The 15,813-nt window shown below is 39.9% G+C and overlaps 2 protein-coding genes across 2 annotated transcripts; one reads left to right on the top strand and one right to left on the bottom strand.

Annotated features, from left to right (window-relative positions):
• The first annotated feature begins 868 nt into the window (after nucleotides 1-868).
• On the top strand, nucleotides 869-11,030 carry rhot2 (ras homolog family member T2). Its single transcript, XM_062442348.1, has 19 exons — nucleotides 869-1,013; nucleotides 1,855-1,913; nucleotides 2,833-2,914; nucleotides 3,109-3,152; nucleotides 3,462-3,515; nucleotides 3,652-3,704; nucleotides 4,051-4,159; nucleotides 4,317-4,418; nucleotides 4,545-4,643; nucleotides 4,892-5,000; nucleotides 5,098-5,218; nucleotides 5,440-5,524; nucleotides 5,735-5,880; nucleotides 5,975-6,075; nucleotides 7,456-7,586; nucleotides 7,736-7,816; nucleotides 7,909-8,031; nucleotides 8,994-9,196; nucleotides 9,382-11,030. The coding sequence occupies exons 1-19, from the start codon at nucleotides 977-979 to the stop codon at nucleotides 9,497-9,499; spliced, it is 1,857 nt and encodes a 618-aa protein (XP_062298332.1). The 5' UTR covers nucleotides 869-976; the 3' UTR covers nucleotides 9,500-11,030.
• Nucleotides 11,031-12,139: 1,109 nt separating this feature from the next.
• On the bottom strand, nucleotides 12,140-13,489 carry LOC134003715 (histone H1.0-B). The gene has a single exon (XM_062442987.1). It carries the CDS (start codon nucleotides 13,230-13,232, stop codon nucleotides 12,645-12,647), a length of 588 nt encoding a protein of 195 aa, XP_062298971.1. The 5' UTR covers nucleotides 13,233-13,489; the 3' UTR covers nucleotides 12,140-12,644.
• Nucleotides 13,490-15,813: the final 2,324 nt, after the last annotated feature.

The following is a 15,813-nucleotide window of genomic DNA, read 5'->3' as shown; positions in this document are numbered from 1 at the left end:
ATTATTTTAATTTAATAAATCAACTTGGAGTAAAAAATAAGATTGCCAGATTAAAGGCAGATTAAATCACAGAAAAAAAGGACCATTATTGAACATTATGGACTTGTTTAATACTGAAAAGGTGGTAAACTTGGGACTGTAATAAACACCAGCAGATGCAATACCACATTGTTGAGAGCTCAAATTATCTTCATTTCTTCTCATTTTTTCTTTGGACATTGTCACACTTACATTACATATTGCTCCTTTTGATTTTCCCATGTAATGGACTTAACATCAAAACCCCAGTTTTGACTGTAACTGTTCTTAAGGCAGGAGTGAAGGTTTGGATGAATAACGATGGTGACCCAGGCGTTGAAAACTACCCCCCAAAAAAAAGATAATTTATATTTTATAGATATTCATAGATTTTGCTGATAATATTATTCATATTTACTGAAGTATCACTCTCACTGAGAATAAGCCATTTATCTCTCTTGTCTGCCCGTTTCTCCTAATTGGTTTGATTAGAATTAAACTCATTTTTCAGTAAAACTGAAGTAAAGATGTTACTGTTAATAGTTCAAGATGATTTTGGACAGAGGTGGACAGCAAAAAGTACAAATTTAAGAAGAGAAAGTTTGATATATGCACAGTTTTTGAGGTACTCACACTGCAAAGCTGTTCTGTTTTATTAGAAATTGTGGCACTTTATTTCAGAGTGAAATGCTTTCATCTTTGTACTCATAAGTGATTGCTCTATGATTTACAGGCAGAAGTTGATGCAGTACAGTATGCAGTAATATACATGTCCAGCAGGTGGCGTGTTTTCACCGTCTCCTTTGTGTGAACCGGAACGATATGCTTTCACCTTGGGTCCATATCGCAGTGGAGAGGCACACATTTGGTTGGAGCTAGAAATTTGACATTCAAATGAAAGATAAATGTCACTGTAGTATTGCGGCGCGTCTGACTGTTCTTCAAACAGAAAGGAAATATGAAGCAAGACGTGAGGATACTTTTATTGGGGGAACGTAAGTTAAGTCATTGGCACTGACAGCTAACAACAAGCTAGTTTACTAGCAACCATTAGCTGTTGTAGCCAACTTACTAATTGAATTTCCCCTCTGCTACTTCTGCTGACATGGCAGCGACAGTCTAGTTAATTGTATTAAAATGTATGGTCTCTACATCTACAATGTCATATACGATAAAAATTATTTATTTTCTACCAAGGGGCCGCTCAAAATCAAATTTCCGCTATGCTAACTTGGTTAGCTTAGAGTAACTTTGCTGTTAAGTTGTGAACGGTTAGTTATTAGTTTGCTAGGTAGCTGCCATCGAGTAGTTAATAAGCTTAACAGCTGTTGTACACTAAAAGCTACATTACACAGGTGTGTTTTAGTTGTCTGATATTTTAAGTTCTTAATTTGACAGAAGTTAATGCTAATGTTTGGCAGTTATGAGCTAACGTTAGTAAACGTTAAAACTGTTCATGCTAACGGTCAGCTGTGGCACATTTGGCCTTACATGGTCTGTTTATACCAGGATTTAACACCCTGGCGCACCACTGCAACACAGGGATAGAAATAGTGTTTGTTCATCATGTTGACTAACAGTGACAGTAGTTGACTTCAGTCCATGTAAAATGTCCCCTTGCAACAAAGTGGTCTGCACTACACATGCCAACACCTGTAGTATAAGTGTAAAATAGAGATTTAACTGATTATCACAGATATTTGATCATTGAATCTATCTCTCTCTCTCTCTCTCTCTCTCTCTCTCTCTCTCTCTCTCTCTCTCTCTCTCTCTCTGTGTACAGTTTTTTTCATCATCTTCTTCTTATTATTATAATATTATTGTCTCTTCTAACAGCCAAGGTGGGGAAGACGTCACTCATCATGTCCTTGGTTGGAGAAGAGTTTCCAGAAGAGGTAAGTGTCAGTGTAACGCTGCTTTACAGCCGACAGCTGAGAGCTGGGGGGGTTAAGTAGTTGACCAACTGCTGGTGTTTACTGTTTGTTAATTATGGCAACAGTTAGTTAACAGTAGTCATTACTCAGCCTCATACTTAGGTTTTTTCCACATTTAAGAAACCACACCGTAGCTCTGTGTTCAATCCATCATTGCCTGTCCGAGTGTGAAGCAGAAGGTGATATCATTTTCCTTGGCAGTTTACTTTGCATATATGCACACACAACTGTTTCTGTTCTAACTGCAAAAATGACTTCTCACAGGATGAAATAGACAAATCTGTAGTTTAACCTATTATTGCCTCAGTGATGGGCATTTTATGATAATATTGGGGGGAAAAATGTGATGTTTTTTTTATTTGAATGTGAAGTTGAATTGTTTCATGCTGTCATGGCAGGTATGTAGGTACGCTGATCTACAGATTCAAGTACACAGTATGTTGGTTAAAGAACTAACAAGGTGTTCCTTGTGTGTAGAGTAGAAATCGCTACTGAAGATTCAGTTCATTTGCATTTTTTGTCATGTCAGTCTGTGCAACTGTGACCTTTTGCAGTAGGTTTGGGCTGTGTTTTAAATGATGAAACTGAGACTGCTCTGCTACAGTATATAAAATGTGGCCAGTATTGATATTTTTGTGCGTGTGTAGTTTTTTTTATTTTTATTATTATAGTAAAGCTTATTTTTCATTGTGGCTTCTATTAGTTTCCACGCAATTGCTGGCAAATGTGCATGTACTGTATGTGGTCCATTGATACGACTCAAAATGCCTTAGAGAAATATCTATATTTCATATTATGCAAAATAGAAAGCGTGGGTTTGATGCTGCAGTTTGATTAGGTGATGACTGAGGGTTGGTCTGTGATTTTCAATCTTTGACAGGTTCCGTCTAGAGCTGAAGAGATCACCATCCCTGCTGACGTAACTCCAGAGAAGGTGCCCACACACATAGTGGACTACTCGGGTAATATGACTTGACATATGACACCTACCACAGTCATTATTCAGTTCCCTGATTGGTCTCAATGCTTGTTGCACAATAACACACCCGCTGTAAAAGAATTTAGTGTATGTTGGCTGTTGAAGCCAGAGATGATGCATGTGGGTGTGAATGATATGACTTTCAGGCTTGTTTATATTTGTCCCTAACCTCAACAGAAAAAGAGCAGAGTCAGGAAGTCCTCAGAGATGAGATCATCAAGGTGAGTACACCATGCAACACAAATGGACATAATGAAAATCACAATTTTTAAGAGTTGAACATCTTTGTAAATGTGGTCAGAAATCAAATCTGGAATCATGAGAAAAATTGGGATTGGACAATTTTGAATCACTCCCCTTTCATGAAAATAAGAAACTTTGAGTCACTTTACATACATAAATATGGACATGTGAATGGGTGTATGTGATTACTCTGTGCATCAGTCTTCAGTGTCATTGATAGAAAATGTAGGGCACACCTTAGATTTATTTAAAAGTGGCTGAAATAACTGTTGACTCTGTTTTGGCAGGCTAATGTGGTGTGTGTAGTGTATGATGTCACCAACGAGGACACGATAGACAAGGTAATAACCACTTACTTGCTTTTCATTGTCTTACATTTCACATACTGTAGGATGTTAACCACATTTAGTTAATACATTTATAACATATTGTGACAGACAAAATACAACTTTCATTAAGCTGCTTCTTGTTTTTCAGATCAGAACTAAATGGATACCTTTAGTAAACGGAAACGCGGAGAAAGGGAACAAGTATGTATCAGTATGTAATGCGTGTGATACTGTGTGTAGCTGTGCTGTTGAACTTTGCATTCATTTCTTCTGTTTGCTTGTAATGTTTGCAAACTTGGCAATCTTTGAAATAAAACCTGTGCTAGTGTAAGACTAGTGTAAAGTCACCCTGGATGTGACCTAAGAGCATCATCAAAATTGCTAAAATGTGGGTGTGTGAGTGCATCAGCAGACAATATTTAAATCCCAAATGACTGTGATATGCAATATATCTTGTATCACAGAATCACCTGTGTTATAATGTCATTATCTTACACAGCGAATGGTGTCATATTGTGAGATACACTCCTTCCTTATGTTTTATCAGAATTCCCATCATCCTTGTGGGAAACAAGTCTGATCTGCGCTGTGGGAGCTCCATGGAAACCATTCTTCCCATCATGAATCAGTTCTCTGAAATCGAAACATGTGTTGAGGTGAGGCTGAAATATATGCACCTGTTAACTTTGCCATTGCGACAAGCACGTTTGCCAGGTTTCACACAAATATTTACTCTTGCACACCTAATCTGGATTTTATTTTGCAAAGATCATTGTTTCTTTAATATTCTCTTTGCTGTTTTTCTCTATTAAGTGTTCTGCAAAGAATCTGAAGAACATTTCAGAGCTGTTCTACTATGCACAGAAGGCAGTTCTCCACCCCACAGCCCCTCTTTATGACCCTGAGGACAAACAGGTCAGATATTTTCAGAATGGGATATCAACTGCCTGCCTGTCAGTCTGTTCCAGCTTATTTATTTACATATATATATGCAAATGATGGGCTCAAAAATGTTTTTTGTCTTCCTCTGTTTTTCCCCAGCTAAAACCATTGTGTGTCAGAGCCCTTAGCAGAATATTCTACATTTCTGACCAGGACAACGACCGCATCCTCAGTGATGCTGAACTCAACTGCTTTCAGGTGCCTATTGAAAATGCTCAACATCATGTTTTCTCACTTAGTATTTGAACTAAAGCACTTTGTTTGACACAAAATAACCATCATGGAGAATGGTTACAGCACATGTCACATAATCACATCCCTGGTTCAACTCAACCTGGGGACCTTTGTTTCCTGTCTGCTTCTCCACTATCAGCTGTCAATTAAAGGCAGAAATGACCATATCTTAAAAAAAGATTATTTGTTTAAAAATCTATCTTTTTCACTAGAAATCTTGTTTTGGAAATCCTCTGGCACCTCAAGCTTTGGAAGATGTAAAGACGGTAGTTTGGAAGAACACCAGCGATGGAGTACAGGACAACGGCTTGACTCTAAATGGTAAAAACAGTCATGAATGAGAACATGAAATTTGAATCCGTGTTGTTGCAAGGGCACACTCAACTAATGGCCAAGCATTATGTTGCTTCTTTTCCAGGTTTCTTGTTCCTTAATACATTATTTATCCAGAGGGGCAGACATGAAACCACATGGACTATCCTCAGGAAGTTTGGTTATGATGACAACCTTGAGCTGACTGATGATTACCTTTACCCTGAGTATGTCTCGTGTCTGTGTCTGTGTCTGTGTCTGTTAATTAAGCTGTAAACATTTTTACATTGCTCATATAATACAGTATTCCATCAGGGTATTTTGGGTAAACACCATTATTCATTTCAAACTTGCTGTATTCCTCCTGTGTGCTCACTTGGCTTTGTCTGTGTTATGTTTGTTTCATAAAGAATAGTCAGGTATGGTGTTCTTGTGTTTCTGTTTTCAGACTACGGGTTCCAGCTTCCTGCACCACAGAACTCAATCATTTAGGTTACCAGTTCCTCCAGAGGCTGTTTGACAAATATGATGAAGTGAGTTGTGAACTTAACTTCCTTTGGTCACAGTGTTCCACTGGCCTGTTAAGTGGTGTAGAAAATATGATTATGTCTTACATGTATTGGGGGAATGCCACTTGGTCCTCTACCCAAGTATTTGAATCTTTTTTTTTTTTTTTTTTTAAAGGACTTGTTAAATAGCGGACTGTTTCCTGGTTTTAAGAAGTGACCTTTTTTCCCTCTTAGGACAAGGACTCTGCCCTGTCACCGTCAGAACTGAGGAACCTGTTTTGCGTTTGTCCTTACATGCCATGGGGTACAGAGGTCTACACGACTGTCCCAATCACGGATGAGGACTACATCTCTCATCGTGGCTACCTTTGTCAGTGGACGTAAGTAATCTCAGTCAGTTGTTTGCTTGGTTGTAAGCGTGCACTTACAAACACTTTCATGCACTTACTAGCAAGTTTTCTTATGCACACGCAGGCTTTCTGCATATCTTGACATCCACCGTTGCCTGGAGCACCTAGGATACCTAGGCTACCCTATCCTCACTGAGCAGGAGTCACAGACTGCCGCAGTCACAGGTGTGTGTGCATGCTTGAAATGGATTACTCCTTTATTGTAGGAAATATGCACCAACAGCATGGAACATGGACACATCCTCCTTGAAATGTTTTATCTCAGTCTCATAGTTAAGTGCTCTTATGTAAGAGGACTATTCGTTTTAATCCTGCCTACTGTCACCTACATGTACATTTCTCCTTGAGGTGTAAATCAATAGTAGAGTTTGTTAGATGCATGTATGTAGACAGATTTACGCAGGCCTGTTTGGAAATACACTGCACTCTCCACACAAAGTTTTGTTCTTCTGTTTCTTGCAAGCATTTACAAAATGAAACTTGATGAATGAATAATAATAATATAAAGAATACATTTGAAGTACAACGGACATAATCCAATTATACTTTATATAAGTTAGTGAGTCATGTCTAATTAAGAGATAATTGGAGGAGCAGGTACTTCAGTCAGTGAAATTTCTCAACAACTGTGATAGATTGCCACAGAATTTGGCTCAGATGTTCATTGCTTCCAGAGGATGATCTCCTGACTTTTTATCTTGTGCTATAACCCCAGAAGCTGACAAAGTACAGTTTAGACTGATGAATAATTGAGTCACATCTGACAATATGGAGCTATGCCAGATATTCTTCATCCTAGATGTCCTTAAATGGCCACCGTACAGTGGATGGACCTTTTTTTGTTTTGATGACAACATGCCCTTCCCTCTGGCAGGACCCTCAAGCCAAACCTTACTGTTTTTGTGCTGTTAGTAGTAAGAATCCAACATTTGTTTTTTCAGCTTATCAATAAATTGTTTTTCTTGTCAAATGTTGTTTTGTGACTGTATGTCATATGACCTGTAGTATCTGTATAATTCAACCTGTGAAGTTATGCTGCCTAACGTAAACTGGATTGGCATACTCTGCACTAATCACACCTGCTTTCAAGTTTGAACCTAGTTGCTATATCATGTGTCACCTTGTGCCACTTATTCTGAGGATTAAGTTAAGTAGAGTTGACTTATTTTAAAAGGAAATAATTTTGAAGCAACAGCTCACGTGGCTGGTTAAACTTTCTCAGCAGTTTCAATAGGTAAATTATCTGCTGAGTTTTTTTAATGATGATGATGTTGATTTCCCTCTAAAGGGCAATAGTAATATTTACCTGACTGGAAAATACACAGCCTACAGAGAATTTTTATTGTTCTGTGTAGAACATATGAGTTTTCTGACATTCCCAACAAATGGTGAATATTGAAAAAATGTAAGTAAAAAAAGAGCAAAGATAAGATTTAATTTCATTTTATCAGATAAGAAGGGGTTCATCTGCGTTGTTGCTGTGGCATTCCCATGTGTTTGCACATTGTGTTCATATTTTGTCTTTCTGCTTGTTTGTATGTGCAGTGACACGAGAGAAAGAGGTGGACCTGGAGAATCGCCAGACACAGCGGTCAGTGTTTCTCTGCAAGGTGATCGGACCGCGGGGGACGGGCAAATCAGCCTTTCTCCAAGCCTTTGTGGGCCGCAACGTTGTGGTATGGCACCATCTGCTAGTCCGAAGCTGAAAATGTCAAATGTGCATTATTAAACTATGATACTCTTGCAACAGACTCAATCATTTATGCCGATGTTGCTGTGGTGTGACTGCCTTTTCTTTTCTTTTTTTACATTGTGTCTTCTACAGAATAAGGGAAACTCCTGCAGTGCCTTCTCCCCCTATGCCATAAACACTGTCCAAGTCAGCAACCAAGAGAAGTACCTTATTGTAAGTAAGATCCTGTCCTGCTCTTAATGCTGACCTGTAACGTTTGACCCCGACTAAAGCCTGATGACCACAATCTTCTCTTCCCTGTGCAGCTCAATGAGGTGGATGTGGAGGCGCAGTTCCTGAAAGCATCGGATGCTTCCTGTGATGTTGCCTGTCTCATGTATGACAGTAGTGACCCACATTCCTTCGACTATTGTGCCAGTATATACAAGGTCAGTCACAGTGAGAGTTATAAAAGATTCATTCAGTTATGCCACATTTAAGAACACTGTTGATTTGATCATATTTTTTTAGTTAGTGGTAATCACATAGGTAGCCCATCTTCTTTAGACTGTGCTGGTGTTTGCACAGGTGGCCTATTGGGGTTGCAATATCCAAGCTCATTCCACTACCTTTGGGGGATTTTCATAATTACATAAAAGCAAATTCCCCAGACATGAAAAAATGAGGATTTAATTTGTTTCCTTTCTAAATATACATTTTTTCATGGTGCTCAATTTCATGGTGTTCAATTTCCATAGCTGTAAGCCAGTTTCTTACAAATCTAATGAATTCGAATGACAGTGCCCCTGAAAGTAATTACATGAGCACTAAATATAATGATCAGTATGCCATCAGAAAGAATGATGTGCAATACACTGAATCTATCAGGCCACAATGGGCAAATCGGGGAAGAAACACCTGCCTCCAGAAACTCCATTGGATTATTTATATTCTTTCTGGTTAGGCAAGATTGATTTTGAAATACTACCTATTATTAAACAGGTAAAGGAAAACTACCTGCATAACCTGCCATGCTTAATAATCTAGATGAATCCTCTAGGAACTGCCAAAATCCACTAGTGGAAGAGAGCAGTGTTGTGGAGTTTTAGAAGATCTATACTCTTTGCTGAGTAAATCTCTTTGCAAAATAAATGTTTTTAAAAAATCAGGATTTGTTTTCATCTGTCAAAGGATTATAAATCTTTTAAATCTTTTTTTCTTCCAAAATGTCTTCCTTAATGTGGTGTCTGTTTTATATAAGGACATTTAAATGCCAGCTAGTCAACACCCACAGGATGAAGTGCTGTTCTCTACCAGTAAATAATCTCTATATTATGTTTGACAAATGCATTTCAGATTACCACAACTGTTTTATTTTTATTTTTTTTCATTTATCTGTTTCTGTACTTAGCAACATTACATGGAGAGCAACATTCCGTGTGTGCTGGTTGCCTCCAAGCTGGACCTTCCTGAGGTCAAGCAGTTCCACGGGATGACTCCTGCAGAGTTCTGTTATAAACACCGACTGCCTCCACCACTGCCCTTTTCCAACGTGTTCCTCGACTCCACCAACAAAACCATATACACCAAACTTGCCTGGGCAGCAATGTACCCGTACGTTCTACTTATACAAACTACTGATCTAGATAATGTGATGATCAGTCATAGAAAAACATTGAATTATCAAAATGTGAATAAAGAGATGTGAGACTGCTAGACATTGTTTGTGCTTTTGGTAGTAACTGTAAATTTTTTGTGTGACTCATCTTTAGTGACTTTTTTTTCTATCCAATCTCCAGACACCTGAATGGTTCAGACATGAGCAACTCTTCATTCTGGCTGAGAGTTGCATTGGGCTCGGCTGTGGTTGCAGTTCTGGGATTTGCTATCTACAGAGCCGTCGCTAGACTGAAATGACCTACAACCGGCTGAGTTGTATTTTTTTCATCAAGACCAAACCTCCGAGACCAGATCCAGAACCACCGCTGTCTGAGCTATACGCAGTTCTTTTCACTGTAAAAGGCCGCCAGGACACTGCACATCTCGGTCCTTCTCCATATCGGACTTCCTCAGTTTGTCCTACCGCCTGAGGCTATTTGAAGCTGGTGATCATATTATTCCCCACTCTGCCATGCCTAGCTCTTTCTGCCTCGCTTTCTCAAACTAGACTAAACAGTCTATGCTTGATGCATTGATACATGAAGAAGTGCGACTGCTGATGTCCAAACAGGTGCTTTATCGAAATGCGGGAAAACATTGCCCCCACCCCCCCAACACACACACACACTTATTTCTTAAGTGTTAATGGAGAGATTGGAAAGTTTTTATATACATGCAGTGTTTCCTAAGCGTAATTGAAAAATGCCAAATTGACTCGGCTGAACAGCCAAAGGGCCGCACATGAAGCATTTTTAACAGAGAAGACATTGTAAGAAGCCATGGCTGAATCTCTCACAGGAATGCCTCAAATGAAAAACATGTTTCATTTTTACCGGGCCACCACAGACCCAAGATGTTCATATCTGATTTGCCAAATAACTCCAGCATTTAGCAGCAATGAGTAGTCGTAGCATGTTGTTTTCCCCTTCAGGCAAAACCAGTTTTATCTGAGAATGAAACATTTTAATGAGCTTGAATCTTATTGTTAGAATGGTTTTAGCAGTTAGGCCTCCACTGATCTGCTGTGGCAAAGAGATTTCTCTTGGTGCATGAAGAAAATTGCTTTAATGTGGAAGATGGCTGTTAATGCATCTGCAAAAAAAAACAATAAATATTTTCTCCTGTAAAAGGAGGCCAGGCAAACCTTAGAAATTACAAAATGTTAAAGAAAAATCTGGTTATATTTATCTCTGCTTCCACTTCGTTTGCCTCTGTTCTAATTGAAATGGAATTCATTTTAACTGAGACTGAAATGGTTTGGAAACTAGATTTTGTTTTCTATTCACATACATCTGACACTGTGCGTACACTTTGACCATGTTATGTAATCTGCCATTGTATTGTTTTCCAACACGAGACATTCATGTTAATGTCTGTTTTGTTGCTTAATTTAGCTGCAGACCTGCTGTTTCTGCAGGCCACACATATGTGACTTTGAAAATATTGCTGTTTTCTTACTGAAGGTGAACTGATTTTAGATGCTTAATAAAAGACCAGACTAGACCAGACTGGGTGGGGACTTTTGCCCAAAAAGACATTATGCTTGTTGGGATGAAAGGCGTGTCATGAATGCTGTGCTTAATATGTTTGACAGTGCTTTTTTAATTTCTATCTTCAACTTCAGCCTCATTTTTATTATTTTTTCATCGCTGATTAGTCCAGAGGTGCCGAATGAATTTTGTTTTTGTCTTAAATTTTTGACATGTACACGTTTTAATCTCTGGTACGTTGAGTGTAAATGATTTAACATGCATACTGTTTTAAAGTGTTGCAAACAAGATCATTTTTTAATGTCTTCCAAAGTGTGTTCTGCTGTGCTGTCAAAATTAATGCTGCATTTTGTGTTCAAGTACCACCAATTACTAGCCTATTGCAAAAAAGCGTCTTTATACTGCAAGAACAGCATGACTTGACGTGTGTGGATGACCTGCTTTGATCATTCATCCAGAAGCGGTTCAACAAGGTTCGTTTTACAGTCTTGCACCTGTTTAAAAACATAATAATGACAGCATGCTGAGGGTAATCTGTGTGTAATCTTGACTTTCATCAGTTTGACTCCAGTGTCAGCTGCTGGCATCTCTGTAACAACAGCTGTCAAGGAGAGACGCCTGTTCCTGCAAGACACCAATAGATGGCAGTGTTGCACGTCAGGTGAGAGGCAGGACAGTAAAGCACTGGGTGTGTCTGCAGAGCCGCCCCCTCTCTTCTGCATCCGCCCTGAGGGGAGTAGATGTTAGGATTGTAGTTCGAAGTGGTACAACAGCGTGAAAAAGTAATTGACGTAAGTTAACTGCGATGCCCTGGTCAGTTTTCAATCAACACTCTTTTTTTTTGTCCAGTAATACAGAGGATTTCATCAATTTCAGTGAATTTGTGCTTAACACTGATCTATTCCCTCATGCATTTTTATAAGCCACAGCGGTTTTACTTTAGAAGTTTAAATACTCCTACAAAGCCTTTATCTGCCCCCAAATTAGTTGTAATAGCACTTGCAATGTAATTCAATCGAGTGCACGATTCCAGATGTTGTAACTTGATATTTAACTCTGCTTTTCATGTGACTAATGCAGTACCTTAATCATAAACTACCTTTAAGAGTGGAATTTCTGGAATTTGCAACATTATAACTTAGTCAGTAGATATTAATTATGGTAAAACTCCACCCTTGTTTATCAGCCTGCCTGCGACAGAAAATCATTCATTTCATTGGACCCCTTATGAGTGGGCTTTGTCTGCAACATCCAGTAGCTCAAGTTTATATGTTAAGACTATGTGTGAATAAAGAAGTCAGTGTCTTAGTCTGTTTAATAGATTCACAATAGGTGTATTATTCATAGGTATATTCAGTAATTCCTCCGTCCACTTCATGCGTTAACTTGGAGTAAGTCGACCAACACGTTTTGTAGAAGATGACAAAGTTTTATTGAATTACAGTATAAACAGTCTTCAAAAGTGACTGAACACAGTGGGATGTTTGTATGAGTCTTTTTGAACGTGAGAAAATATACAGAATGGCGCTTGAATGTCAACTATAGAGCCTTTAGGAAAATATTGCTGACGTCCACTGCCCGTACATTGTAAAGGCTCAACAATGCTCGCCATTGAAATATTTGTATTTTCAGTATGACCCCGTGCACTAACAATAACTATTCAATAGTTAAACAGTAGGCCTATTTACATGTTTTTCCTTTTCAGCGAGACCAAGGATCAGACAGAAATCAACAATATTATTAACGCCAAATAAAAACGCTCACAATGATCTCTACAGCATCTTTAGGCTATATAGTGCAATGGAGAGGAAACTACTGGTTAAAAACACCATAAGTTTGCATGAGACTTTACAAAAATAATACATATACGAAAACATGTCCTTAAGTATTTACAGTCTTTCTCATATTGTCCTTTACTTCTTTTTTCCTGTTTTGGCTGCCTTTTTGGGTGTCTTTGCCTTGGGCTTTGCTGCCTTCTTTGCTGGTTTTGCCTTGGGTTTGGCTGGCCTGGCTTTCTTTGCTGGTGCCTTTTTGGCTTTAGTTGGTGTGGCCTTTTTCACAACCTTCTTCACTTTCTTTGCAGCTGCTTTCTTGGGTTTTTCCGGCGTCTTTGACACCTTCTTGGGCTTAGCAGCCTTCTTGGGTTTTGCGGGCTTCGCCGCCTTCTTTGGTTTGGCGGACGCCACAGCCTTGGTGGACTTTTTGGAGTCTTCAGGTTTGGTCAGTCTGAAGGATCCGGACGCGCCGATGCCTTTGGTGTGGCGCAGCATCCCGGATGCCACCAACCTCTTCAGGGCCATTTTAATCTGGACATCGGCGTTGTCGCCCACCTTGTAGTTCTTCCTGACGTACTTCTGGATGGACTGACGGGAAGCTCCACTTCGGCTGGCGTCGTGAACGATTGCCGCTTTAATCATGTCTGAGTACTTGGGATGAGAAGCAGGTTTCTTGGGCTTGGCTGCCTTCTTGGCTTTGGCCGGAGCTGCCGACGTCTCTGCCATGGTGACTCTTTTGAGTAAGTTGACAGAAAAAGAAAAACTCCTGGAGGTGTAATTTCACCCGGTTCAGCTGGCTCACTGGAGAGTCACAAACAGTGAAATAAACGCTCAGTCAGAAATAAAAGCTTCTCCTGAGAACGTCCGAGCTGGCAGAAATATGCCACACGTCTCGCTTTTCAAGACAAAAAGATGAATTTTTAATTGTCCACAGCAAGAGTAGTGTCAGGATACAGGATCACTTAAATGTCTTATTCCACAGGCGCTCCAGTGAGCCTATGAAGCCTGTCTGCGGACGTGATTGAGAACACCAACTGCCAGCAGCTGATCTAGCGGACTCCATGGAACTGGCGCCGTCCCGTTTGTGTTTCTTCATCCTCCAACTCCTGACAAATTTACAGACCACGACGGAGTACTGATCCACAAAACATTATGGGCTGATAGCAGAGACATTGGGCTTCACGGGGACACACTTGTTCTCCTTCGTCCGCGCCGACCAACAACTTTTATTCCAGGAAAACCAGCTGGAAGTAATACGCGCTGTGAACAATTTTGCACAATTCGCATTAAATTGACCCAAACAGACGAAACCTGCGGACAAATCTTCCAATGCATATCGAAATTGAATCTATACTTAAACGGATGCACGGGATTCGATCAGTGCAGGAGTCCGTTTTTGCTTTTAATACATCGATACATTTTCCCAACTAACACAGTCCGGCCATTGACTTTAAGTGACGTGGTCGAGATTATTTACTGTTAAACCTCCTATAAATGAAATGTCACCGTATGTAAGTTATAGGTGACACTTGTGATGATAACGTGAGTTTATATGCGTTGTATCGTGGTGGATGGGTTCGCTGTGTTGGCTCTTTTTTGGACAGAATTGGTTATAACTGTCACTATGGCAGTCGCCACTCGAGCTCCATTGTCAGGAAAGTTGCCAACACATCCAAAGATCAGGGTTTGTGATACCGGGTCATAAAACGGATAACCAAATTTCTGACAGGGGTATATTTGACGGCTGTGTGACCAGATGTGAGTCCAGCTGCAAGGAGGGCTGCATCCGAAAGCAAAGTCCTTCAATATAGGGCGAAGTGATGTCTTTCTTTTGTTCAGGAACTGGCGCATCAGATCACAGTCAATAACAGGTTTGACATTTGGCTCTCCTCATTGTTATGAGGGTCTGTGGTGCCTGTCCAAAACAGCAATAGTCCCACCAATCACAAACTTTACTTTGATTCACCTCTATTTTTTTCTTATTTTAATACCAGGTCTGATGTCCCTCCCTGCAACGCCATTTTGATTCCTATATAAAAGTCACAGCCACTGGAGGAGTGATTCTCCTCGACTTTTGTGGCATGGTTTTCTGAATAATTTGACACATTTAAAATACAATAAAATACATATACCAAATCTCTGTCCTCATTCACATAATATGCAGTTGTGCAAAACAACACCGGACCAAACAGGCTGCTTGTTAGAAAGGTGCCCCCCTACAGTAGTATAGTCTAGTAATGTCCATTTTGAAGCAATGAAGTATCCACTGTTGCTCAAGTAACATTTTTGCTTAATTACCTTTATGCCTCAACTGATTGTTTTGTATATAATGCAGATAAATCATCTTAATAATTAAAAAAAATAGCAAGTTTCATTTAGTGAGGAAAATGTCAGTGGCTCTCTCCATCTTTCACCTGTGTTCTCCTAGTGAGTGCATGACTGTTTTGATGTGTGTGTGTGTGTGTGTGTGTGTGTGTGTGTGTGTGTGTGTGTGTGTGTGTGTGTGTGTGTGTGTGTGTGTGTGTGTGTGTGTGTGTGTGTGTGGAGACAAGAGGGTGGGTGAGTTAGTGGGTTAGTGAGCGAGGCGGTTTTGAATGAGTGAAAACGTGGGGCGAGGGAGGGGAGTGAGTGAGTGAATGAGTGAGTGAGTGAGTAAATGAGTGGATGAGTGAGTGTTTTTTCCCCCTCCATGCGGCACAGCTGGGCTGAAGAGGGAGGGAGAGAATGAAAGGGTGAATTTGTGAAGGGGTGAGTAAGGAAGAGAGGGATAGGGAGAGAAGAGCTTCATATCAACCAGCATTTAGAAGTGCATAAAAGAGGGAGGGGGATAAATAGATGAATGAGTGAGAGGAAAGGGTAAGGAGAACTGTTTTGAGTGAGTGATTAAAATATTTGCATGAGTGAGTAAATGAGGGAGGAGGATAATTATTGCACTATGCAGTGCGTTGCTTACAGTAGAAATACACAGTAGCCTAATGATGATAATACGAGCAGCCTATTGTTTGCGACTCCTACTCGGCCCATGTGTATCCAGAATAGCTCTCAGCATGTTTTGACATATTTGGGTATTTGCTGTTAGCCCGTTATTGTTTTTGGTAATGTGTTATTGTCTTTGGCCGCGTTTAGAAAGCGGTGCTGGAAAAGCAGCAGCCCAACATTGACTTCTCCCCCGGTTAGACCACTCCCTTCATCTGCCGACAGAGGGACGTCCTCCACGCTGCCTGGAGCACCCGAGCCCCGCTTAACGCGCAATTTCCAAGTAATTATCAATATAATGAGATGTAACGTGATGACCAGAGCATTTAAT

Source organism: Scomber scombrus, chromosome 21 (genome assembly GCF_963691925.1).
Source record: "Scomber scombrus chromosome 21, fScoSco1.1, whole genome shotgun sequence".
Lineage (NCBI taxonomy): Eukaryota > Metazoa > Chordata > Actinopteri > Scombriformes > Scombridae > Scomber > Scomber scombrus.
The sequence above is the reverse complement of the archived record's forward strand: the minus strand, read 5'-3'. Positions and strand labels throughout refer to the sequence as shown.

Excerpts from the sequence above, each read along its gene's own strand:
- LOC134003715 (XM_062442987.1), bottom strand. The coding sequence starts at position 13,232 with ATGGCAGAGACGTCGGCAGCTCCGGCCAAAGCCAAGAAGGCAGCCAAG.
- rhot2 (XM_062442348.1), top strand. The coding sequence starts at position 977 with ATGAAGCAAGACGTGAGGATACTTTTATTGGGGGAAC. Across the intron at positions 6,076-7,455 it reads ACAGACTGCCGCAGTCACAG|TGACACGAGAGAAAGAGGTG; the intron begins GTGTGTGTGCAT and ends TTGTATGTGCAG. Across the intron at positions 7,817-7,908 it reads ACCAAGAGAAGTACCTTATT|CTCAATGAGGTGGATGTGGA; the intron begins GTAAGTAAGATC and ends TTCCCTGTGCAG.